Source organism: Lates calcarifer, linkage group LG20 (genome assembly GCF_001640805.2).
Source record: "Lates calcarifer isolate ASB-BC8 linkage group LG20, TLL_Latcal_v3, whole genome shotgun sequence".
Lineage (NCBI taxonomy): Eukaryota > Metazoa > Chordata > Actinopteri > Centropomidae > Lates > Lates calcarifer.
Genome location: NC_066852.1, coordinates 20,230,650 through 20,256,646, shown reverse-complemented (window position 1 = coordinate 20,256,646; position 25,997 = coordinate 20,230,650). Strand labels below are relative to the sequence as shown.

At 40.8% G+C, this 25,997-nt stretch overlaps 3 protein-coding genes across 19 annotated transcripts in view; 2 read left to right on the top strand and 1 right to left on the bottom strand.

Moving 5' to 3' along the window:
- Positions 1 to 2,385, top strand: part of nbeaa (neurobeachin a) — an 86,995-nt gene extending 84,610 nt beyond the window's left edge. For all 9 annotated transcript variants that reach the window (XM_018692034.2, XM_051078454.1, XM_051078453.1 and 6 more), the window contains 2 exons: positions 172 to 323; positions 619 to 2,385. In XM_018692034.2, coding sequence (XP_018547550.1) covers positions 172 to 323; positions 619 to 709 — 243 coding nt within the window. In that variant the 3' untranslated portion in view covers positions 710 to 2,385. The remainder of the gene's footprint in view (positions 1 to 171; positions 324 to 618) is intronic.
- A 1,671-nt stretch (positions 2,386 to 4,056) lies between these two features.
- On the bottom strand, positions 4,057 to 13,903 carry LOC108893871 (serine-rich and transmembrane domain-containing protein 1). 2 transcript variants are annotated; one of them, XM_018692305.2, is made up of 3 exons: positions 13,047 to 13,903; positions 12,759 to 12,845; positions 4,057 to 4,939 (listed from the first exon to the last, which is right to left on the bottom strand). In XM_018692305.2, the coding sequence occupies exon 3, from the start codon at positions 4,932 to 4,934 to the stop codon at positions 4,593 to 4,595; it is 342 nt and encodes a 113-aa protein (XP_018547821.1). In that variant the 5' UTR covers positions 4,935 to 4,939; positions 12,759 to 12,845; positions 13,047 to 13,903; the 3' UTR covers positions 4,057 to 4,592. The 2 variants fall into 2 exon arrangements, with proteins under 2 accessions (XP_018547821.1, XP_018547820.1); XM_018692304.2 differs by lacking the exon at positions 12,759 to 12,845 and having other exon boundaries at positions 13,047 to 13,896.
- ccna1 (cyclin A1) lies at positions 6,420 to 25,964 on the top strand. Of its 8 annotated transcripts, none has more exons than XM_051078699.1 (13): positions 6,421 to 6,663; positions 18,534 to 18,608; positions 18,703 to 18,779; positions 18,935 to 19,003; positions 20,745 to 21,139; positions 21,270 to 21,381; positions 23,438 to 23,596; positions 23,739 to 23,958; positions 24,048 to 24,163; positions 24,301 to 24,527; positions 24,677 to 24,881; positions 24,987 to 25,100; positions 25,506 to 25,964. In XM_051078699.1, the coding sequence occupies exons 7-13, from the start codon at positions 23,438 to 23,440 to the stop codon at positions 25,713 to 25,715; spliced, it is 1,251 nt and encodes a 416-aa protein (XP_050934656.1). In that variant the 5' UTR covers positions 6,421 to 6,663; positions 18,534 to 18,608; positions 18,703 to 18,779; positions 18,935 to 19,003; positions 20,745 to 21,139; positions 21,270 to 21,381; the 3' UTR covers positions 25,716 to 25,964. The 8 variants fall into 8 exon arrangements, with proteins under 8 accessions (XP_050934657.1, XP_050934656.1, XP_050934655.1 ...); XM_051078698.1 differs by having other exon boundaries at positions 18,703 to 19,003; positions 20,745 to 20,866; positions 20,997 to 21,139; XM_051078697.1 differs by having other exon boundaries at positions 18,703 to 19,151; positions 20,745 to 20,866; positions 20,997 to 21,139.
- The last annotated feature ends 33 nt before the right edge of the window (positions 25,965 to 25,997 follow it).

Below are 25,997 nucleotides of genomic sequence, written 5' to 3'. Positions count from 1 at the left end.
GTCGGAGCCGATAGTGTTTATTTCAACATAATGTAATATTATTTCGTTGGTGTATGTTTATGCATGAGTACTTTCCTTGTTTACTTATTAACAATGCAATACACTGCTGCCGGACACACTGCAACCTTTCATCTTCCTTTAACCTCTCTCTTGTTGCTCTCCTCTCTCCAGGCGATCCTGTTGAGCAGCGACGGACAGAACTTGGTAACAGGAGGTGATAATGGAGTTGTGGAGGTGTGGCAGGCGTGCGACTTCAAACAGCTTTACATCTACCCGGGCTGTGACGCCGGCATACGTGCCATGGACCTCTCACATGACCAGAGGTAAAACAGACTGGGCGGCACTGTGACAGAGGCAGTGTGACCGTTTATAAGAAGCCAGCCAAATTCAGGGCGCTGTGTTTTCTTAAGAACTACTGTTGTTGGGGAAAGTGGGTCGCCTCCAAGGGAACAGCAGAGAATACAGATTGATCTGTAATGAGGCAGTTATGTTACCCAAACCTCAGATGATATCCCAGGCCTAAGGAAATGTACAATGAGTCAACAGTTTGGTGTATTTCACAGAGAATATGTGTAGTTTGGGTTTACAGATGTGGCTTTTTGTGTGCTCTGCTCTCAGGACCCTGATCACTGGCATGGCGTCCGGCAGCATTGTGGCGTTCAACATAGACTTCAACCGCTGGCACTACGAACACCAGAACAGGTACTGAGGTGGACAGCTTGAGGACGAGGAGAGGGTGGAGAGGAGAGGAGAACAAGTGGGAAAGGAGACGATGCATTCTGCTGTGTATCCGCAACATGGGGGGAAAACTACAGGTACTGAGAGGAAGGAAAAACAAGTACCGGACCTTAGGCTCTTATTCCGTTGAGAAGTTTACTTGATTTGAGGAATGCGGCGGCGCTGCTGGAAGTAACTTCCTCCGTGCATACGTGTAAGTACATGCACGTGTGTAACCACAGACACATAATACCCCGGAGATACACACCAAAACCTGCTAATAAAATAGACAGACTGCAGAAAGGGGGGAAAAAGAGCAAGTCAAGCAGACCTTGTAGAGGTCGATCATACCCGTACCACTCACAGGACTGGTGCAGTTGCTGTTCCTGGTACGCTTAATGCTTCACAGACAATGAACCTAAGTTTTTTTTTTTTTTTTTTTTTTTTTTTCCTCTCTCTTTTCTTTTTTTTCCCCTGTTTTAAAATTTTGTTCTATACTTTTTCATTTTGAGGGGGAGTTCAGACTAGGAATTATTTGGGTGGACAATGAATTAAGACTCCTTCAATGTGTCTAAACTGATTAGAAATGGTCAGAAGTGAACCAGCCCCACCCACTATTCAAAAACCGGTGCTATTGGCTTGATCTTAAATTCACCCTTGAAAAATTGCCTGGGGGTTTTGATTTTGTTTAATTTTACCTTATTTGATTTTATCAGGTTTTATTTCATTTTCTAATGTTAATTTTATTTGTTTCTTTTACCCACAGCTGGGTTAAGTCTGATTTTTATGTAAATAAGGCTCTGCTTCCTTCAGAGTCTACACTTGTTCTTTCACTACACAAACTGCGCTTATCACCTTTAATTTATTAATGACTTGCTGTATGTAAAATATTGTGTAATAATTATTATAATGTTGACAAGACTGATGGTAATAACAGCAGTGTCAAGGATGGTGATTGTTTTGCCGGAGATGGTAATGATAAAGGGGTCTTGCCAGTGCCACCACGGATGACAACCACAAGACTGACGTGATTTCCTTTGTATATTTGGTGATTGTTTTGTCAAATATGTACATATAGTCTTGGTTCAGGCTTGGTGGGAGACTTAATCAGCTGAATAAGACTGAAACCGCAAAGGAAACCTTCACTTACCCACATTTGTTGATTATTTAAAAAAAAAAGAGAATCAAATCAATGTAAAAGTTTGTTTTGTATTTGCACTTTGCACCAATCACATATCATTATTTATTAGCTTGGTTCTTTCTGGTCGGCTGCCATTTTGTTTAGGTCCATTTTTCCCTACGGGATTATTTGTGCATTGATGTTTGTATTTAAAACGTTGAGCTCATGTGTGATTATTAAGTTTTACAACCTCACAGTTGTAAGCAATATCATGATTCTGTAGCTGATAGAGGTGGGAAATGGAGGGAGGAGCGGGGAATGAAATGTGAGATGTACTGTATGTGTGAAGCCATCTTGATCAAATGCACACATGCACATACTCTATCGACAGGTTCAACTTACGTATCCAAAAAAAGGTTAAATATTTTTGGATCTATGAAACCCTAAAAACTATTGTATTCATGTTTTATTGCAAAGATGTAAAATATGACATGTGTGAGTTGAAAAAAAAATAATGATAAGAAAAATAAAATATGCAAAGAATTTGATGACTTGACTTTTCATTGGTCACATGTCCATTTTCACTGAAGATTTCTTTTGTGCTTCATGGCAACAGTGCTGCACAGAGACAGAAAGACACCAAGGACGTTTTATTGTAGCACCTGTCTAAAAGGAATCGTCCTTCCCTAAATGATTTCAAGAGATTCTTGAGATAATACTGTGCACTTTAAACACATTAAGCTCTATTGCTGAACTACCTGCACTGACAGTTCTAATTTTACAGCACTTCCAAAGAACAGGTGCCTCTTAAGACAATGAAGATACTACTAGCTTTGTGTTTTACTGCATTGTCTCCTGCTAAACTCAAATCCATGAAACAGCTTAAGTTTCCTTTGAGAAAGGCTCGTAACTCAAAAATATGCTTGACCTAGTGACCTTTCCAGATGTAAACTTGGCTCATGGTTGCTGCTGACCTGTTGAACTCAGGTGCAGGGATTTTCAGGTAACACACTTTATGCAGTAGCCCCAGTAATCAATTAGAGAGAGAAAAAGGAATACAACCATTAGAGGGATTAAATAAGAGATTACAACATGTTCAGTGTGCAAGAGAGGAAGAAATCATTAATGGCATGGTTAGGCAATGAACCAAAGATAGATTTGCAGTCTCAGGATGTAAAAAAAAATCTAATGTTCCTCACTTACATTTGGGATTTCATTCATTTACCAAAGTTGTGTGGTTTTATTTTTTGGGTTGATATAGACTGGATGACTCATGCATAAGAAACTGCTTAATACTCTTAACTAAAGCAGATCTAAAAACTAAATTCAATGTATTTACAATCCAGTGATTATTCTACAATAATCCTCCTAAATCTACAGGGTAAACACAGCCATGAAGGATCTAATTTATAATGCAAATTCTAAATAAAAGTGTTGCACTTACTCCACCCAAAACACGGACCAGAGAGAGTGTTTAAATATGATATGAGAGTCCATGTGCCAGTTCCTACAGAAAGCTTCCCACCACCTGAAAAGTACAGATTAATATAAAAACAATGAGTCTCTGTCATGAAGAACACTGACTGATCTGACTCCTTCTGCTGTTTGTGGTCACCATCACTGCTACCTGAGCTGTCAGTGTTTTTTGATTGTTATTGGATTTTGGTTTGGGAAAAAAAAAGTGTGATAAAGATGAATGAACCTCTTTCAAATAATGTGTTATGAATGTATTTTTGTTGCCCTGTCAAAGAAAATACATCTCACAGTTTTGTCATTTAAAAAATGATGTATTTTGAGCAGAAAAAACCCTTCCTCTATCTTAAGCCTGGAACACACACACAAGTCTGACAGCTGCGCGGAGCCTCTCATGCTCCAGTCACTATGGAGACTTGTGATCAGACGCCATATGAGCTGACAGGCCGGAGAGGGTAATCTGTTACACTGGTAGACCTGTCTTTCAGGACCAGAATTTCATCTTGTAGTTTGTGCCACTTTTGACCTGGTCTGTCTGCAGCTGCAGTCAGTGGTCGCCTGTCTGTCAATACTCTTCATTTCTCTGTCACCTTCACCATCCACAGCACCGTGACAGTCATCTCCTTTTGTTCAACCTCCTCTCACCGAACCTGGATAATCATGAACCAATTTGACAGGTGCACACTTTTAAAGGTACCTCACAGCATCTCAAAGCCTTATTGAACACCTGAGACATATGCATGCATTTCTGTACAAAGCAATCTTTAATATTTTAATGCTAATAGTCTACAGACAATATGAGACATGCTGTACAAAGCGTCACTTCAAAACAATGCTGTTTGTTCTACAGTAAATATGACAGGTACAGTACAAGAAATGACTTTTGCAAAAAGGAGGAGGAAAGATAATAGGTCCTCTTTATGCTTTTCTTTTCCTGCAGAGGGAATTTTTCAGGTTCATTTGTCCTCAAGACCTCTTCATCACATTGTGCGCTATATTTCCCCTGTGCCTTAGCAAATTGCACAGACACACCTGACTCACTGGACCATCGGGAATAGAATATGCATGCACGGAGAGTGAAGCCACATTGTCAGCTCTTTTGTAGCTGGTGGTTTGTTTTTGTGTTTGCACGTCACAGTGGGGAGGAGCTACAGACCTCTATGTCTTTGTGTGTGTGCATGCGCTTGCCTGTTGTTTGCATGTAAGCACGCATGCTGGAGCAAAAGCACATGGACGTACACATGTCTGCATGCGCTCTCCTCTCCTCTCCCATCTCCCTCCCTCAGGTGGACAGCGAGGAGATGGTGGACCTCTGGGACGAGATGCTACAGATCTCCATGTTGGTGAAGGAGCTCCCCCCCTCGCTGCTGCAGTCGGGGATGGAGGAGGAGGAGGAGATGATGTTCTTCAGCCTGTGGAGGGAGATGATGAGCAGCGTCAGCAGGAACACCAGCAGGCCGAGGAAGAGCCACACGTAGACGTAGACGTTGCCCGGACGTCCCGGCGACGAGGCGGCCGCTGACGTGGAGGCAGAGGTCGGGGAGAAACGCAGGAAGGTGCCATTGTCTATTGGAGAGATTCCAGTCTCATTGTGGTCCACCAGTGGGACGTCCATCCCAGACATTCTGGCTGATGTTCGATTTGTAGCAGAGAAAAAACAAAGAGTGAGATTTATTGTAAAACAACAGAAACACAGTGAACTTCAACATTCATTACTTAAACGACCTGTAGGAGAAGAAATTCTCTTTTGTCTGCTGGAGCTGCCAGGGATTTAGTTTCTCCCTCTAGGACACTTCAGCATAGCAGATGCTTGCTGACACAAGAGCTTTCAACTGCATCCTTAGATAACCTCCAAACAGCCTTGGCAGAGATTAAAAGGAAGACAGAGAGCACTTCTGCAATTCTGACTCAAGGCCAACAGTTTACTGCAAGGGCTCCAGAAACAGAAAAGACTTCTATCAAATTATAGTTGTAAATAATAATTATTTCCTCTAGTCCTCTTGGAGCACCAGATGGAGAGTGGAGGAAAATTAAAAACCACCAAATTGACTTACAAATACTCAACTGTTATTGACAAAAGACCTTTTATTGTGTTGCCCTAGATGGTTAACCTTACCCATCTGGTATTTAATAAATGAAGAATCCCTGGCTAATCACAAAAGATACAAAATATCTAAAGGATGCTGATCTGTTGTGGTCATCAAATAAGAATAGTTTTACATGGAAAAGCCTCATTCAGTTGAAGGGACTGCCCTGACCGGACTGCAGTGAGCGGTAACAGCAGGGGGAGTGCTTGTCTCATTGAATGCCTGCCAGGCTCGATGCCTGGAGACACGTCTGCTCGTAAATGAAGGCATCCTTATCTGATGAAATTAAACTCCTCATAATCAGCTTTCATAAAGACAGCTGAGAGCCAACCCTCCTCCACTGTATATTAATACTGCTAATGATGTTCCCCTGCAAATTACTGCATGACACGAAACTGGAGTGGAAGATGTGTCTGAGCATTGTAATGCAGAGAAATTCACAGTCTCTGTGTTGGAGAGTGACAAGGAGGAAAAAGGGAGAGCAAGGCTGATTTGTATTTCGGTTAGGCCAGCCCTGTGTCTTGACTTGATCTATGACAGCGGAGAGAGGCACTTCAAAGAGAGGAATAATTGACCATGACCAGAATGAAAGCAAGAGGTCAGCACACACACTCTTGGGCTCACAGCGGTGTGTGTGTGTGTGTGTGCACATGCTCATTTCTCTCTTATCTGCCAGCTCCTTCCTCTCCACTTCATGGTTATGCATTTCACAAAGCACCATATGTGTGCATGGCCACTTGCATTATATTCAGGGAGTGTGGAGTAAATATTCATTAGCATCTTCTCCATGCATGAGCCCTTGAGCTGCAATAACTGCATGTCTGGCCCCTCGGGAGTTTAGCAGACTGTGTTCCAGTGCATACAGTTCAAAGTTTGGTCATTTTGCAGTTTTACAGAGGAGACTGTTTAGTTTATGTGTGGTTGTGCTACTATGAAAAAGTTGAGCAGGAGGTATTTCGAGCTCGTTCTCAGAGAGCTGATGTTATGTTGCCAGATTGTGTGGGTTTTGGGCTACGTCCCCTTTAATTTGGCATAAAACGGGATTTGGGCGGTGTGCTATATGTTGAGCTATTTTTTGTAGCATTTCCACCTAGAAAGAGTTCGGAGTTTGTTTTCAAGCAAAGATATTGCTTTATGTAAGGGGAACAGGTGTTTGTAATTGTCCTAAAAACAGGGGGAAGTTAGCTATTGTTGTTTGTCCCACTTATCAACACCATCAGCAGCTGCAGCTGTGACAGTGATGAACAGCTCCTGGAGGCAATCAAGGTAAACTACTTTTAAAACCCTTAGCCCAGGTTGCCGGAATTTGTGTCAAAAATCTGAGTCATAACTTCGTGAAACTTTTTTTTTATTCAGTGCGAATACTTTCCGAGGAGACCATTACATCCACGACCTGAAATCACTGAAAAAAGACGTTCCTTATCTTTGCAGAACTTGCCTGAGAATCATCAGATTTTTAGGTTTTTCCAGTATCAAAGCGATTCATCAGCAGTTGTCTGTACACTTAATTGTATCCAGCAAAAAGGAACAGCTAACAGTAAATTCGGCTTACTTCATTTTCCAAAATGTTCACAAATATAGGCTAAAAACGAAAGTTGTAGGCCACAGGACAACTAGCTAAATCCGTGGCAACATAGTGTTTACCGTTCCAAAGTTTAGCTAACTGAAACACCAGACGATAAACAGTGTTGCAGACTGTACTATGGTGCTACTGTTATTGCGAGACAATACTGTATAAATTCTTGTACACTATAAAACTGTGCAGACTAGACCAACCCCATTAGTTTGTTTGGTGTTATTTTATAGCTTTTTACTTTGACCTTTTAACAGTGGACTCGGAGTGTGTTCAGTTTAAGTGGACAAGCAGGTAGCTAACAGATTTACACCTGTTAGCCTGTAGAGTGTAGGTGAAATATCACCTACACAGTCAGTGTTTACTGCTGTTGTGTGCAGAACATTTACAGTGAAATATCATGGAGGGTTTATACTAAGACTATATGTTGAGGTTATTCACAGGCAATAGTGATGGCAGAACACATGAACATGCATGCTGAGTTAAGGCCAGATGATAAGAACAGTGTTGTTTAGTATTGCAGTCCGTATGTTTTGCACAGGTAACTCCTGTGTTTTAATGTGTTGCACCAGTATTTCATTCAGAGTCTCTGTAACACTGCCGGTACAAAACTTTTCTTAATCTCCTATTGTGTAATATGGCTTTTGAAGTATAAGCCAGCCACTCTGTCCCCAAACTCTTTTCTTCTCTACTTATTCGCTCCCTTTTATTCCCCCCCCCCCTCTCCGTTTGTCTCTCTATGGATGGTACAGTTGACAAGATCTCTGTTCTCTTTAATTTACAGCCCACTGTACCTTCAGGGACATACACAGCATAATGAGGAGGGATGAGTTAGACTACACTCTCTTTTCTGTGATTGCATGCTCTCTCTCGCCCCAGCTCTGTTTTCTTTATCAAATACTCCCAGCGGTCCTCCCTGCCCAGTGGAAAACTTTCTTGCTGCTTGGCTTTTGTTGACTTATATTGTCTGTTTCTCTCCAACTTTTCAGAGTTGGAGTGTTGATATTCACTGCACAGACATTGCCATTCCCTCCGTCTGGTGTCCTCATAAATGTACTTCAATTAATTTCATTCCTGTAATGATTTGATCATCTGGATTTTGGGTATATTAACAACATTGCCTCTGAGAGTTTTAATTGCTGATAGTGGGAGGAAAAAAACTCTACCTGTTTTTTTTTCTAATTTCAAATTCCATCTCAGTTTTTCCTCTTGTAAGCACAAAATGTGTCAGTCATGTCATGTGCTTGTCAGAAATGTCCATGAACATGACATCAAACCCCCCTGCTGTCTTGCTCAATCTATATCTCCCTGCTCTAATCTCTTCTTTTCCTCTACTCTGCCACCTTTTCCTCGTCTTACCCGCCATCCTTGTCTTGTCTTTCCCTCCTACTCTCCTCTGCTGTGTATAGGTTGCTTTCGTTAATGATATGTTGTTTTCAAATCTGTGATGAAGCTTGTTCAGTGTGAGCTGAAGTGGCTGATAATTGTGCTTAATGATGCTTTTTGTATCCAGGCAACACAGTACATTCAGTTCTTTTTCAAGCTAATCTACTTTAAGAGGGCAGTCCTGCTGAGGCTGAAGAGGTCAGACATACACATGAACACACACACACACACACAAACACCTACGTATAATAAATACCAGTAGTTATTTTCCTTGGGAATAGCTACGGCTGTAACAAGGAGAACACCAAGGGCTAATTGGGAAAATTATGTATCTTTATGCAGGAAAATTCCATAAATGTCTTGACTTTTTGCATCGTTTAGGCAGTAAGTATGATGTGTTGGATCTGCGTAAATTATTCTGGTCTCTTTTGCATTATGTGTATCCTGCCAAGCAACATGGCCACATGTCCACTCTTTAGGGATAGATTAAAAAGACACAATTTTCTGATTAATAGTGATTTTTATTTGAAAGCTCCAGTATCTATTCTTATAGTCCTGAGACCGATCTTTGTGCTTTTTCTCAGTGAACATGTACATCTGTGCTAATTGTTGTACAGTGGTTACTTCTTGTAAGTGGTTCAGCCAGAGCTGCATGATGGGTAAAATGTCTATTTTGTGGAAGTTGAGTTATTACAAAATGCACATGCACTAAAATAGATGATAGCCGGCTATATGAGCTGCCCTTGAGTCATGATGGTCTTGCAAACTGCAACATGAACAGTTACACGCAGTTAAAGGGACTGTCATGACTCCGGCTATCTTGAAGTGAATCTGGAGATCACATCTATCAGAGGGATACCCTGAAAAAAGACTCTACGCACTTATCTGAGCTCTTGGTTTGTGTTTGTTGAAGAGATACTATCTCTGGCTTCAAGATGTGAAACCGTGGAAGTTGAATGAACAGTGAGTAGATTCCACTTTATTCAGTACGTCCCTGCCAGGCAGCTAACACTATTTAACCGGCTGTCTGCAGATATCAGGCTGATTTCTTGTCAAAACAAACAGTCAAACAGTGCAGATGAATTAGTGAACAGACGGTCAGTTTATGTCCTGTCTGTGCTCAGAACATCTGCTACTGACAGCCCATGCATAGCTGTATGGGATAGGATTTATTGTCTAAAATATGTGTAATGATGACTCAGTTGTTAGGGGTGAGTGTTTTTAATTATTCTCCCTCAGCTGTTTTGCACATGTAGACTCCAAAAAAAATACAGATGTATTTATTTAAGTTTCCAGGATTAATTCTGAAAAGATCTTAACCACCATTGAACTTTTATGAATCAAAATCGAATCAGGACATCAGTGATATCCAGCTGTGCCATTCTCTCGTTGGCTTCCTTCTTAAAGTGTAACTTCACGCGAGGCACCAGGAAACACAGTGATTTAGTGCCACTTCTCTTGTTGAAAGTTTCAAGTGTTTCACCTCTGACCACACCCAGCATCAGTGGTATGGGAGTGGTCAAACGTTTTCTCTGTTGAACCCAAAATCCCACTCAACAGTGATGTTAGGAGGTGCTGCAGCACCTTCAAGGACACTTCTACATCATTGTAGCAAGGTGAGAAGTCAAGCTGCCAGTGGTAGGCAAAAACAAGTCCTTTGATTGATCTTTGTCACTATCTTTGATCAACTGAGCCCAATTTTAACAGCACTTCTTTTCTGAGACCTGGAGAATAAATTGTACCTCCTTTTTTTTTTTTATCTCTGTCCTACTGAGCTGTAATCTCATTTGTTCTTTAGTCTTTGGCTTAATTTCAGTTTTTTCTTAACTCTAATCTTCCACTTTAGGTCTTGGAGACTTCAGGTCCTCTTTAAGAAACAAGAGGAATGTTTACCACTTAAGTATTTATTGAAAGCTCGTACATATGCTCTTATTTAGGTCAGATTGGAAAAAAAAGTTTTTTTGGTTGTTTTTTGAGCAAAGAGCATGGGGTCTTTGTCAACAGAACACACAGGTCCTCTGGTGGCTCTAAAGCTCAGTGGGTTCAGTGGGCTTTTCACTCTCAGCTATGACTTTATTTTTTCTGATTACATATATTCAGCGTTTTCAATGTCAGCATCACCCTCTCGACTCTGTCAAGAGCTTTTAATGTATTCTGCATAGCCTTGGTTATCTCCTCTGCACACGTCTTAAAACCAGACGGCCTTGAGGATATTTCTCTTCATGAGTTCCACAGCTTTCTTCTGTCTCTGCTCACCATTCCTAGCAAGGTCTTGGCTTGAATATGTTTTGTCCACCACCAGTCTGAATTTAAAGATGGTAAGCCTTGACTCCCAGAGTTTCCCTTTTGTCCCGATCAGACTCCTTCTTGAGCTGCACAATCTTTGCAAGTCACTCCTCAAACAATCTCATCTTCTGCTGGTGGAGTATGTTCAGCCAAACTCCTCCTGAGACACTGTGCCGTGTAGCTTCCTCTGCTCCACTTTCTCAATCTGTTCCTCATCATCCACCCTCCTTCATTTTCTCATCTCCTCATCTTTTCACTGTCACTGTTCTGTGTATATTATATGCAATTAGTTTTATCTAATGTGTCCTGTTTACGTAAATATCCAGTGCTCTTGGAGTCTTACATTATTATATATTAAGATAGAAGAAGCTTGATGTGAGTTTGGTTTTATGTATTTATTGATAAATTGTATGACTTTGTGCAGAAAGCTTTTTTAATTCATTCAGGACCAAACATAGACAGATATAAACTCTCCACTGTTTCTAATTTAACCTTGAGCTCCCTTTTGGTGATAGAAAATAGCCCTGGCTATTACTGGAATTTTTTACAGTCCATGCATGCAGCCTATGCAAATATTTACTAAAACCCAAACTTCCCAGAGACAGACATTCTGTTGTCTGTTCAGTTCTGGTATTAGCTCTTGACTTCATGAATAATGGACAAGATCCATGTGTGGCAAAATGTCATGGCATTTGAGCCATAATCTTTATATGTGTGTGTGTGTGTTTGTGTGTGTGTGCGTGCATGCATGCATGGTTTTTCATATGTATTCACGAGCTGAGCCAATAGCAGAAATACTGAGGATATTCATTCACATGCATTCCCACATTCCCATATGTAACAAAAAAAAAAACCCAAAGATTTTCATCACACACACACACATACAGTTTCGGCTCAAACAGAAGATAGCCAGGAGATAAAAGTAGCCTGAATTTCAAACATGTTAAATATCTCATATCCTGAGCCAGATCAGCTGAAAACAGACCTGAGGCTTAACCACATGAATTCCAAATCGCCTCTGCAGACTCAAATACCACAGATAACCCACGGAGGGGGGTCAGAGATATGCAGGAATGATGAAAGTATGGAGAGGGTGATGTTTTTTTCAACCATTTTCATACTTTTATTTTATTTTATTTAAACAACCTATTTCTCACCAGTTTGGATTGTTTCAGTGTTTACTTAAAAATAATGTCCCTTGAAAACACTGTAGAAATATAAGTCTCCAAATTCTAGAAATAAAAAGTGGAATTTGAATGAGTCTGCAAAACAATAAACTATTGTTTTTATTCATTGCCTTTACATTTGAATGACAAAATCCCACAGCACACCTGAGCCCACTTGAAGCTACACCGGGGGTCAAGCACCGCTGTTCAGCTGTTATCCAATTCTCTCAGATATTCAGGGCATGAAAGTAAAGATTTCAAAAGGCCAAAACTGGAATGAGATCCCAGAGATACTGCAAAAGGCTTATTATAACTGACAGAAAGGTAACACGAGACTAAAACCGAGCAGACAATGATCATTATGAATAGGAAGTATTGGAAGGGTTCTTTTGGTCAGTGGCCAGCATAGATAATGAGCTCTTTTTGCTTTGATGTCTGAGTATTTGTGTGTGTGTGTGTGTGCGCGCCCCCGTTGTTCATCCCCGTGGCCAAGTGTATTTCTACACCTCGTTCTCATATCTGTTTTAATTACTCCTGATGCGTCTGAGCACAGTTGCCAGTAAGTCTGATAACTGAGTCTGTGTCTGGGCGCTGCTCATTTTTAACCCTGTGTTTTATTACGGTGGAGCGGGATGAGTCACACATCATTTTTCAGCGCAAACACAAACCCCGCTCTTGTTCTCACTGAAAGGAGACTTTTATGCCCTCTTCCCTTTTTAATCTCAGTCCGGGAGGGGGTACAATTGCTCCACTCATCACTCGCTCTTTCCCTCCTTTTCTCAACTGCCACATTGGAAGCCCGCTTATTTCCCAAGTTGCTGAATAAAAGTATACACAAATCCACCCACCTCCCCTACCTCTAACCTTGTTTACTCGATGCTGCTCTCTTGGAACATTTATGTCTTTCTCTTCCTTCATGTTATTATTTCATCTTCCCTATTACTGCGTACCTTCCTTTCCACATCGCTCTCCCTCCTTTTGTTTTCTCACTTCTGCTCTGCAGATGCTGATAAATCGTTCAGTAAAGTTTCTGCCAGCTGAAAAGAGACAGAGATAAATTTTGAGGCAAGTGGTGCCTTTTTGTATTCAGCAGGAATCCCCTCTCCCAGATCAGATTAACCCCCCACCCCGCTCCGTCTCCCTCAAAAAAACAGTTTGGAAACATTTCATAAAAAACTGCCTAAAGCATCAGTTGCAAACATGAAATTGTTGGGGGAAAAAAAGGAATAGTTACAGACCTTTTTTATGTGTGAGGGAGCTGTCCCTCGCTGGTGCTCACGTCGTGCAGAAATCCATCCCGTTGTGTTTGGTCTTTCAGCTGAGGCAAACCAGATCTGTTGCCCCTGAGATCTTCTCTTGCAGCCTGTCCGCTCTCTCTATCCCTCTCTTTCTCTCTCCCCTTCTGTCTTTCAGTGTGACCCACTCACTCACGCACACGCACTCTCAGACACACAACACAGGCACTACAGCTGGAGTAGACAATATCAGACGTGGACCCTCTCTCTATGAATGGGCTCGCATTCAAAAGGGAACATGCGCACACACACACACACACACAGAGGGCCTGTAAGTGAGAGGCTGTAACTAATGAATGATACTGAGGTTTTTCTTTATACTCGAAGTGGTGAAGAGGAAAGAGTAGAGAGGGAGTAGTTCTCACTCTAATCCCATCCTCTCTCTCTGTGTGACTCCCTCTGTCTCCGCCCTCCCACTGTCTCTCTCCGCCACTCGTCACCTTTCAATAATGATCACATCACCAGTCAGATCTATCCTTCTGTGTACTTCTGTGCTCTCGTTTTCACTGAGCAAATATTCCTCACAGTTAAGCTGATAGTTAGCCAGCGTGGGCAGACAAATGGCAAAATCAACAGACATACAGTCAGATAAATGGTTTGAAAAATCAACCCATAAATCAGTATTTGTCACCACATGTACACCCTCCCACACACACGCTCAATCAAGCCTTTGTTTCAGGTCTCACCCGTCTAGTGTTTGTATAAGGGATGCAGCCTCACTCTCTGCTCTCGGCAAACTGCGTCAGTAGACAGTACCCAGTGGTGAGCAATAACTGGCTGCCGTACGTACTAGCAGACTGAGCTCCTCAGATGAGACCCCCAAACCAGCAGATGAATGAGAAAAGGGCGGCCCAAGAAGAAAGAAACAGCTTTTAACACCCCTCAATCTCACAGCACTGCTCTCAACGCCTCTCTTCATCTTAGAGCCCTTACCCCCCCCACCCCCCACCCCCACCCAATGAACATATGTTGAAACAAATTACTTATGAAACAAGATTTTTTCCTGTTTGTTGAGCAGGAAACACAGGATGATTCAACATCATGGACTCCTTATCTTATTAAAGGGTCAGCTCCCCCAAATTAGAAGAACATTTAGAAAAAAATCTCACTCACCGCTCGAGGTATCAAACCAAGCAAATGGTTTTAAATTTGTTCTGGCCAGATATTTGAAATATGCATCTCCAGTTTCTTTCTCCACCCCAGTGTAATGGAGGGGGAATTGTTTGTGGTGCTGGCAGCACTGAATATATTTCAACAAGATTTGTGGCTCTGTGTAGCTGTTCTTAGGCACAGTGGTGTTTTGAGCTGAATGTTAACACAAGCATCAGTGTACATTGCTCACAATGATGATGCTAGCATGTTTATGTTTATCATGGGCACCATCTTTTTGACAAAGTAGCAAGGTAGCTTGTGTTACACAAAGTAGAGCTGAGGCCCATGAGAGTGTGATGTAGTTTTGCAGGTGTTTGGTCATTTATCAAAGTTTCGGATCTGATGATGGCGCTAGATGAAAAGTCTGAGATCACCACATTTATTACATCGTTTGACAATCATGAACATCTGTACAAAATTTAGTACCAATCCAATCTGGACCAGCAGACTAACATTACCATCCCTGGTGCTGATGTCTTTTCAGAAAAAGAAATCATCTTTCTGTAAGTGAGCATCTTGGGTTTGTCTAACTGAGTACTTTTGATAGGAAAACAGAGGACAGGACATGGAAACGCTGAGATACATATCACCTCTAGTACAGAAACATCTAATGAACATAGGACATTTAAATCACTTTGGCTAATCCACATACTATGAACAGTTTTCATAATTAATTCATAGTTTTTTAAGAGAGTGTTTTTCTGCTTGAGAAAATATCTTTTAGCCGTTTGAGTGAACCAATCCTTTTTAAAGTGCTTTACTCTGATGGTAAAAATTATTCTAAGAGTAGGTAACTAATTTTGGAATGAAAGACTCCAAATAAGGTTCAGTCTCTTCTGATCTAAAATAAATTTTGCGCGTGACTCTGAATCTCATATATGAGCTTGTTAGCGCCTTAATGGTATTCATGAAGGTGTTAATTGTGTGGCAGATGACACCTGTCCCTGCTCTGTGAAGGGGAAAAGGCACCTCCTTCTTCACAGATGCCTCTGTCTTTTGCCATCTGCCCGCTGACACGGGCACCTGGGGGAAATGGCAGCAGAGGAGAAGAGAGGGAGTGGAGATAAGAGGGAGATTATTTCACATCCAAATCCAGCGTTTGCGAACATCACATGGCTCGTATTAATGTGTACTTCAGACACAAAGCTGACCGCTGTGTGAGGAGGTCTGGGATTCATCCGATGAGCAGATATCTATTTGTGAATATTTTCTTAAAACTAAATCACCCAAAAGGGAAAAAAAATGTTGATAAATATTTTAATGAGACGCTGTAGGCAGTTTCACTGGTGGTGATAGTGCTGAGGGAGAAACCAAGGACAGAGGGAAGGAGCATTGCACATCATTTAATTATTCTAATAATTATTTCCCCTGACCTTCATTCTACTAATCACACCATTTCTAAACCTATGACAGGGAATCGGCACACACACTCACACACCATACCATTTTCCTAAAGAGGGACCATGTTTTGCAAAGCTAATTAACTGTGAGTACATATACTTGTGTCTTCGCAAACTCGAGTGGTTTTGTGTGCTTTAGTGTTGTCTGTGTATGCATGTATATGTACGCGAGAGAGGACTGAGGGATGGAGATAAGAGCTTTGGCCTCAGCTGGCTTTTGTCACTAATCCCGGAAGGCGAAGAAGTGGCTGCCGATTCCATGTCATTCCCTGATATCCCAGCCCCGTTCTGACTCTGTGCCATCCTAGCGCTGCCCTTGTGAGGACACCAGTACCACTGCACTGCATGTTAATGAGGAGGGGGGGCTGCAACTGCATTTGGGGACTATTTTTGGCTAAAAAGTGTATGTGTGTGTGTCGGGATTTTGACAAACTCATTCTGCTAAGCTCGTGGGAACATCTTAAAACTCTGAGATAACAGACAGGAAAGTGTCAAGATATTAGTAGCAAATATGTTTTTAGATGAAGCAGCAGATAGGCTTTACATCTCTCTGGTAATATGAAGCAATTTTCAAAGCACCCCACTGAGAGAGAGGCTCACAAAAGCTAAATTTAAGACTTTGATGAGCACAGGAAAGCTGACTGTTTCACTTGACTTCTCCTCATTGCAGCAGGAAAGTATCTTTGCATCCCTAATCTTGAACAGACACTTAGAGTATGATATGTTTTGTCCACATCTCCGAGATATTGTGCGTCGTCGTTTTCAGTTTCGCATTCAAAGATTTTGAAGATCAGACATCGGCCAACATATATACACTACACTCCAGCTTTTCGTCTCATTGTAGTGTCATGCCAATCACAAAGATCTCCACAGATCTGAGAGCACTGAACCGAGAGAACATACTGAGGCATAACAGTGACACACTCACACATTGACACACAGGACAGCAGCACTGACAGGCGAGTGCTTGTCCGGAATAACAATGAGAGAGAGAGAGAGAGAGAGAGATGGCAGCGCAATATCGGCACTGTCTCAAAAACATCCCCCCACAAGTAGAGAAACAAAAAAAGACAACAGGACCCAGTGTGCCAAAACACATGTCTGAGGCTGAGCAAGAAACCCCCAAAGTGGGCCGAAGCCTTTTGAAAACACTGTTCTGCTAAAACCTTTACCACTAATAGTCTTGGCAATTTTGCCCCATCCTTCTGAAGGGTACACTCTAAATTCATGAAAGAGGAGAAGAAAGGCAAAAATGTCCTCAAAGTCAGATTCATTTGAATATATGAATAATTTAGTGCACCAAAAGATTTGGGGCCCTTAAATTGCAAATAAAAAAAGGGAGAAAAAAGCCCTTACTCTTCAGGCATTCATAATTCATACAGTACGTTCGGTTCGGGCTTGGAGAGACAGGGAGATATTTGATGCACAAGTTAGCCATCGCAGTTATAAGAGGATACAACGACAAAAACTACAACTCAACTCTTTGCCTTTCAGTTAATGTCTTTCAACATTCCAGTCATCCAGTGAATATGAAATGGTTGACTTTACTTTCTCCCTCTCACTCGCTTGTCTTCATCTCTAAATCACTCCCAATAGTTAATTAATAGAAGAAAAAAATGCCGCAGATCCCAAAAAGTAAACAATTAAACTTTAATCAAAGGTTTGTGGCGTATACTCTGATATTCCATAATATGTTATCCTCTGGTTACAGATTGGTTAAATAGCCCGCGTGCATGTGTGTGTGTGTGTTGGTGTCCCGATTTTAAGCAGCATAATTATTCCACCATAATAAAAAACACACAATATGAGCTCTCAGCCTTGACATAACACGCCCCTCCTCTCTCTCAGAGCTCATTTTCTTTTCATGCCCCTGGCTCATTATAGTGATGGGCCTTTTAATGGAAGAGATTGGCACCAAATCTCCACATCATATTCCTCAACAAAAGGTCCTTTGATCCAAATAAGCATCATTAAATAAAACATTATTCTAGCACAAAGGCTGGGTGAGACATTTGACCTTCAGACAAGAGGCAAAGAGGAATATAGATGGATTCACTGATAGATTAATTTCCTGTTAGTTATTTTTGACTTGTTATCACTATGACTCCTTTCTGACGCGGTTTGTTCTTGTTTGTCAGGGGGGTTTGAGACGCTTTCCCCTCCACGTATTAAATAATTCTGCAGTTCACTGATGACTCCTGCAGTTTGGCACAGACGATTCGGCCTCTTTGGAGTTCTGTTAGTTGTCTCGTGTTGCTTTGAAATCTTGGATATCAAAGTACAGATTGCCAGACTTCCTTTAGAGCCGCTAAATGCTGCTAATTGGCCTTCAACCTAACGTGACCCATCCATGTAGCAGTGTTTGTAATTATGACAGTAATAACTGAAGAGTTTAAGACCTTTTCCATTTGCATCATTTTGTCTAGCCTACACACACATAACTGATAAAGAAGGAGAGCAGACTGCAGATACATCAACCAATCAACCTCCAACAGACTCCTTGTGGGAACAGAAGGTTCCTGAGCTGCCAATAGAACTTGCAATCAGCCAATTATCTAACTGTATTCTGATGGGGTGTGAAAGCTGTGCGCTCTCATGATGTTGTGTTTTCCCAAATCATTTGCTAACCTGCTCTGGCAATTACTCGCTCTCTGTTTAAGGAGCCATGTCAGTGGAATGATTGGGAGCTGAGGATTGTGGGGAAGATGGCAGAGACTGAAAAGACAAAGATAATGATACCTAGGAAGACCTTACAGTGCAACTAAGTGTGCCATCAGTAACCAGATATTGCAAATTAGTGCTACTTAAGAGACTTGTTTGACTGTGATTCTTAAATTTGGATCCAATAATGATCAGTTAATTTCTCATCCTGCAAAAGGTGGTGGGAAAATGCCTCTTCAACATGGAGAAATCTCAGCAGATCATGTTGCCTTTTCATGTCTTTGTTCTCCAGGTGAGTTGTCTGTTTCACTTTTTTTTTTTTTAAAACCAACATTTTTTTTTTGCTCAGGGTATGAGACAATCTCAGCTGTGATGTCTCCCAACAGGGGTAACACCAGTGGATGAAGACGCTGCTGATGAGACATGTCCATCCTCAGTTGAGAGGATGCTCCTGGATAGCACAGTATTTTTTATATTTTTTTATTTATTTTTTTTTAGAGGTGATGTTCAAACAAACCCTCAGCCCGTCTGGCCCAAGCCTGTCACCACTAATACATCATGGTAATGAAATGGCACCAGCCCAATGCTATCTGTCATAAGCAATCTGCATCTGCTTAGGGACTGAACGGAAATGAGGAAGAGGGATGAAAAGACAGAGGAAGACAGGAGAGACTGTCCCCCGAGCAGGTGCCATGTTTGTGTTTTTGTGTGTGTGTGTGTGTCTATGACTCAGTGCCCCCTCTCAGCACAATGTGAACAGATATCGATTTTGTTTTGAGAGGAGAAAATCACAGCAGCAGGACACCTTATCCCCCATCTCTACTGGACCAAATAGGTGAGGATATTTCATCAGGTCTGCAGTAGAACAAAGTTCCATCACGTTTTATCTGTCAGAGAGAAAATTACTCACTGAACCTTCTCCTTTTTCAACCTTCTTTTATTTTGTATTTGTTTGTCTCAGCCTCGGCACTTGGGGAAACTGGTATTGATATCTGTTTCAGCTCCACAAACTGAAATTTTACACAAACAATTAAGATGAAAACTGCACATGGTTGGAAAAATGTTCTCTACACACCTGCAGAACAGCAGCTGCATAAGAAAAAGATTCAGTAGGACTGAGAAAAATGACTTAATTATCTTAAGCTTTATGATCTCACACCCAGATAACAGCGGATGTAATCATGTAAAAATTTAATTTAGTTCAAATAAAATAGGCTTTCGAGTCATGATGTTTGCGCTGTTATACCAAAACTAATTCCAGGCAATATTGTCTTGCAGGTTATTAAAAATACATTTAGAAGTGTAGTTTTGGTGTTAGCCTAAGAGATGTATTACTGAAGTGGCCTTTTGTATTCTAGAGAACTCTTTTATTATTATTATTATTTTATTATTATTATTATTCTTACAAAATTTACAAAATTTCACAAGAGGAAGAGTTGATTTTTTTTCATGTTTTCACACATATTTATAGCATTAGGTCTTCCTGCCAACAGAGTTACAGAAAGGTACCATTATCATAACAACTTGAACAGAATTAAAATATATATATATAGTGTGTGTGTGTGACATATATAACATTTTGTCAGCCTACACTGATAGGGAGAAAATTATGGATTGCTGCATAATTATAAGATCCTTTGGGGGGAAATGTACCTCTTTATGTAGACTGTGCTTTATGTTTGTTTTCCAACATATGGTGTTTGGATTGAAACACTCAGTCAACATATTTGTATAAAACTAAAATCGAGCCAGATTTGGCAAAGAAAAAAAATGTGATTTCAACAAACCATTCTGGTTAAAGGAGGAGGTTAAATAAACCAGTAAAAAACAAGTGGGAGCATCTTCCATCAGATACAGCCGTCAGGAAAGTATTACTAGTGATGGTTTGCAGAAGGTTCAAGAAGTAGCCTTGTGACCAAAAGGTTGCAAATTGGAATCCTTAATCCCCCTGTTTCTCCACTGGAGCTGCTCAGCAGAGGCAGCAGCATGACAAGACTGCAGTTAATGCCCCTGGGTCCTGCTAAGTTCCTATACCTGCCTCTTTGGCATACCTCCTGTACTCCTTGCTGTGATTTAATAATAATAATTTCAGACAATAGACATCCAAATGGTTTGCAGTGAAAGAAAGATGGATGATTAAGTTGAGTAAGAGTCACTTTGGTATTTTAAGCAGCTGGATATTTCACCACTTTGCACCATCTTCATCCCTGAGGAGTCTGGCAGAGCAAAGGTTCTGTGATGATTTGTAAAATTAGATGTAACAGGGTCACAAAGTCTTACAGTCATTATACATTTAGCCAGGCTTATTTTACTCATTGGGGTTGTAGCCTCAAGGTTAGACTCTGCACATATTTGGTTATATAATCTGACAAGCTCTAAAATGTTTATTTGTTGTGACAACATGTCAAAAATCTGCTTGACTTTATAGTTTATGAAGAACATCAGGCTGTTATCAGTGAAGAGAAAGCCTGCCATCTGATGGACAATGAAGAACTCACAGGCTGTCAGCAGGTCGTATCCTTCTATATTGACGTTTTTCTAATTTCTCAGGTACGGTCTATGTAGGGCACACAGCAACTTACAGTTTATAACTACTCAAGTGTTGTACAATGACAGTGTGTTTATTATTCTTCCTCTTTTTTTCTCTTTTGTTTTTATCTTTAAACCAATAATGGACCAGTGGGGACTCTGGCTCCTAAAAGCAGATTACAGAGTCGCTCTGCTGCGTCATGTATTTTCTCCCACCTATAGGACACTAACCAGATCTGTAAGAAGAAACACAGGGAAACACTCTGACAGGACATATCCTCACCCATATTACAGGTGAAGTCTGAACCTCTGTGTAGCTGTGTTAATACTTACAGAATATAACAGTGGTGTGTAAGCAGGATGATATGTCTCTGTTATGCACTGCGGATGTCTGTGTTTTATCTGCTGTTGATCTTTGCTGTAGACCATGTTCCTGTGTTGTCTGAACCTATTTTTGGATCATTATCACTCCTCTGTCGTGGGATGCAGCCAAACAGCTTGAGCCACAGCAACAACAAAGACAACAGCAGTGACAAGCGAGTAAATAATGCAGTTGTTCACCATTTAACCAAGACAACCAGTGGACGTGTGAGGTTGTAAAGAAATCTCCTGATTTTTCATATGGGTTACTGTATAAAATTAGCTCCTCACAACTTCAGGCAGTCGATGATCCAAGACTAGACTCGCTATTGTTGTCACCAACACTGGACCTGCCCAGGGCTTCATATCCTATTCAGCACTTCTACTTTCTGTCTTCTAAACTAAACCCCCACTGCTATTCCTGCCTCAACAGCAGACCACACATCATCTCATGACATGCAGACAAAGGCTCTCCTCAGATCAGTATCTCCAAAAAGGAAAGACATGTTGTCCAGGACCACACCTAAACATTTTCAGGTGTCTATTGAAACACCCCAAACCCACAGCTGGTTCGAACACAGCAGAGTTAATGTTTGCTGTAGTAGTCAATCAAAAACAAAGGAGTCACTAACATTGCAAAGTCTGTGATGGTTCTTATAAGAAAGACAAATTCTAGTTGTAAATTAATTCATTTTAAACATAAATTAGAGAAATTAAAGTAAAAAAGTTATGTTGCCTATATCTTATTAAATTTAAAAATGAAGCATCTCATCTTATAAATGAAGAATTTGACAAGAATAGTGTAATTTAATGAGAATCATTCAGAGAGCAGTAGATATTGAGATCCTCAGTGTGTATGTTGACAATGAATTTCTCAGTATGTTGACAGCTAATAAGTGCTGTGTGTCTTTCTTCAGTCCAAGTGCATACAGTAGAAAGTTACATTTACCATGTGAGACGCTACAAATCATAGCCAGGTTAATCAAGTTATACAGAGTTAAAAAATATCACCTGTACTTGAGATACTCATGCAAAAACACCCTGAAAAAGAGGCCGTAGTACAGTACAGTGGAGCTCAGGTGAACCCAGTGAGGGATTCCTGACGTATGACGTCGACCGTCAGTCATTACGTTCGGGCACGTGATTGGACAAAGAAACCGCTGCGCAGGAAACAGCTGATTAGTTTACAAGGCAACCTGAGAGAAACACTGCCGCTGGACAAAACATCCAGGAAGCTGTTTAAAGTCGCTTGAGCGCAGCTAGAGGTCGCTGTTTGTCAAGAGTAAGAAAGTCAGTGGTTAATTAATCCGCTTGAGTCGTTAGTGGAATGTTTTCCCGCTTCCAGCTTGTAACGTTAGGCTGTTAACTAACTACGCTGATACTGATTATGGTGAGTTTGCAGTTTAGGAACATATGACGGATTGTTTTTTACATCTGAAACCGACAGGAAACAATCGCTGGGCTGTGTTACACTGAAGTGATGCAGCTTTGTTTTTCTCCCTCGTTTGTGTTTGTGTTTGTGATTCATGACCCCTGATCAATTCTTGTAACCATGGTTATGATGTTTTTGACACCTTCAGTGCACCTACGCGTCGGAGATCAGATTTGTAGTATGGATTTGGGAAACCCATTTATGTTTTAAATATTTACTTCCACTTCATTTATACACTTTAAAAGCTCTTTTGCCCGCAGATTTCAACTAATTTGTTTATGTTTGTAACCTTTATGAGTAGATCTGAGACTATTAATCAGTTATTGAAAATTAGTCTGCTATTCTTATTATACTTAATCATTTCAGTAATTTTTCAAGCAACATTCCCAAACATTGACTTTCCCCACCCTCTTGATGCTCTCCTTCATATGTTAGTAGATTGAATATCTTTGAGTTTGAACACCTTATCTGGGAACTATTTTCTGATATTTTATAGACAAAACAATTATTAAACTTAGATGCAATCCAGTATGTTACAACAAAATTTGTGTACCAGTAATTATATTAATCTTTATTTCTACTTGCCTGTAATTTTAATCATCAACAGGCCAAGTATACATACTGTAAAGGGGATTGACAAGATTTGCAATTCAACAGAATATTATCCATATTTTTAGGTGCATATGTAATAATTTGGGAAACTTGATGTTGAATTAATTTTGTGTTTCTGTTATTTTGCCTTTTCTTTTTACCATGTTGGACACTTTCCCCTTGATCTTCCCTTGTTTCCTTGTTTAAAGATGAACTTCAACACCAATGCCCATTGCGGCAGTCACACTAGGAAAGAAAATATTCAACCCTCAAGCAAAATAGATGCATCACTGGTCCAGAGGACCAAGCAGCGGACAGTGCTCGGCGTCTTGTCAGAAAACGAGCAACGTGGTCGATCCCTCAGCCAGGTGAGAGAGAGTGGCACAGGAGGAAGGCATTACATTTTTTTAATTTTTTTATTTTTTGTGATTTCTCAATTCAGTTTCCCCTCACAGAACATTCACATTTCAATTTGATGTGGCAATCCTGCTGACTCATTTTTCTTTGCAGGGAAGCCAATTTTCCAAACACAGTTCGGTCTCAGACAGCTCTCAGCACACTTTTCTTCGCTGTCCCTCCAGTTCCAGCTATGATGTATATGTTGAAGAGGCTTGTGAAGTTGTTCTTGCAGCTTCTGGTCAAGAAGTAGTTTCAGACAGCTATTACCTACATACCCAAACTGCTGCACTGCAAAATGAAGATTTGAGACTCCTGCTGGAGCTTAGTTCAAGTGAGTTTGTCACATAAAGACACAAGACTACCAAGTAAAACTTTTTTCTTGTCTTTATGTTTATCTTCCGACTGCTGTTCCTCTCACAGGTTCATGCCAGGATGCTTCCATGCAGTCTGAATCAGATGACTCCCTGATGTTAGAGGGTGTGCTGTGTGTGTCTGAGTATGCAGACGACATTCACCGACACCTGAGGGAGAGTGAAGTGCGAAATTATCTGATCTATGAGCACAGAATCATTTCAATCCTATTACTGTGTATGATCAGCATTAAATGCACGTTATGAGATATTACTCCTCAGTTCACTGCAAATTCTTCATGGTGATTTTTTTCTAATACCAGGTGAAGTTGAGGCCAAGGCCTGGTTACTTAGAGAAGCATCCAGAGATCACCAGTAGCATGCGGGTCATCCTGGTCGACTGGCTGGTGGAGGTCGTTCAGGAGTACCAGCTTCATTCTGAAACACTGTACCTTGCTGTCAACTACTTGGACCGTTTTCTCTCCTGCACAGCGTATTTGAAACGGGGCAAGCTGCAGCTGGTCGGCACAGCTGCGTTACTGATTGCTTCGTAAGCACACACTTAGGTTTCTTGTATTTCTAATTGATGCTTTCCCTCCCAAGTCCAGTTGTTGATTTGTCAGAACATTTTGTACTCATCGATTCGCAGCAGCTCAGTGATTGATGGTAACCTACAACCTGATGTCTTTCACCTTGTAGAAAATATGAGGAGATCTTCCCTCCTGAGCTGAATGAATTTGTGTACATCACAGACAGCACCTACACTAAGAAGCAGTTGGTTCGAATGGAGCATGTTTTCCTAAGAGCACTGGCCTTCAAGATGGCAGCGCCCACCACAAACCAGTTCCTTCGCCTTTTCATGTCTGTCCACTCTGTCTGTGCCAACACAGAGAGCTTGGCCCTGGTGAGTCACTCAGATGTCAGCCAGACTTTGGGTTTCTGCCCCCTGGCTTTGGAAGATACAGTTTCCCATTTCTCTTGATCGTGATTTGCATTTTTCTGCCTCTAGTATGTAGCTGAGTTGAGCCTGCTGGAAATTGAACCATTCATACAGTACACCCCATCTATAGTGGCAGCTGCAGCTTACTGCCTAGCTGCCTACACTGTTAACAAATCTCTCTGGGTAAGTTTACCTACATCAATGTTTTCAGAGCTAAAAGTCCCTTTCATGAGAAACTCTAAAGGCATAAACCAAAATCTGACTTTTTATACTCAGTGTTTTCATATTGTAGCCTGATTCCTTACATGCCTTTACTGGCTATACCATGGCTGATATTATTCCCTGCCTGATTGACCTCCACAAGCTATACATCAGTGCAGAGAGTCGCCCACAACAGGCCATCAGGGAAAAGTATAAGAGTTCAAAGTAAGGCATAGCTTATAGGTTTTTTAATTATTTTTTAAAATATATATAAAGATAGCTATGTAAACTACAGGCCTTTCATGTGTAATTTGTCTTGGTTGATCGTGTATCTGAGGGCACAATATTAAATCTCTAAATGGATGTCTTTCATTTCTCCCATTACAGGTACTGTCGTGTTTCCTGGATCACTCCACCTGTTGTTCTGTCTTTCCTATGAATCATTGCTCCATTCTTCTGAGCTTCTGCCAGAACATATGTAGACTGAGAACAAAACAAACACAGCTGATTCTACTGTCAGTCTCATACATGACACACCCCTCTGGACACTTTATTATCTTTAGATTTTTTTTCTTATCGTTTATGCAGATACAATAAATTCTTTTAATATTTCATGACTTAAGAATTATAACACTAGCAAAAGGTTTTTGAAGCTGGTAAGTCATCAGTTCTAATATATGCTTATATTTTGTTGAGAGTGATCCAAAATTCATGTTAAATCATGAATTGTAGCAACATCCATAGTTTTAAGAGTTGTTCTAAACACTTTTGTTAGTTTATTTTCCATATGTCATGTGTCAGTATAATTCGTCATGTCTTTCTAAATAAAGCTTTTTATTGAAATTCTTTGTTATTTTAACGCGTACCGTATCGATTTTA

Coding starts and splice junctions, on each gene's coding strand:
- LOC108893871 (XM_018692305.2), bottom strand. CDS start 4,934: ATGTCTGGGATGGACGTCCCACTGGTGGACCACAATGAGACTGGAATC.
- ccna1 (XM_051078694.1), top strand. Junction 24,164..24,300: donor GACACCTGAGGGAGAGTGAA/GTGCGAAATTAT, acceptor TTCTAATACCAG/GTGAAGTTGAGGCCAAGGCC. Junction 24,528..24,676: donor GCTGCGTTACTGATTGCTTC/GTAAGCACACAC, acceptor TTCACCTTGTAG/AAAATATGAGGAGATCTTCC.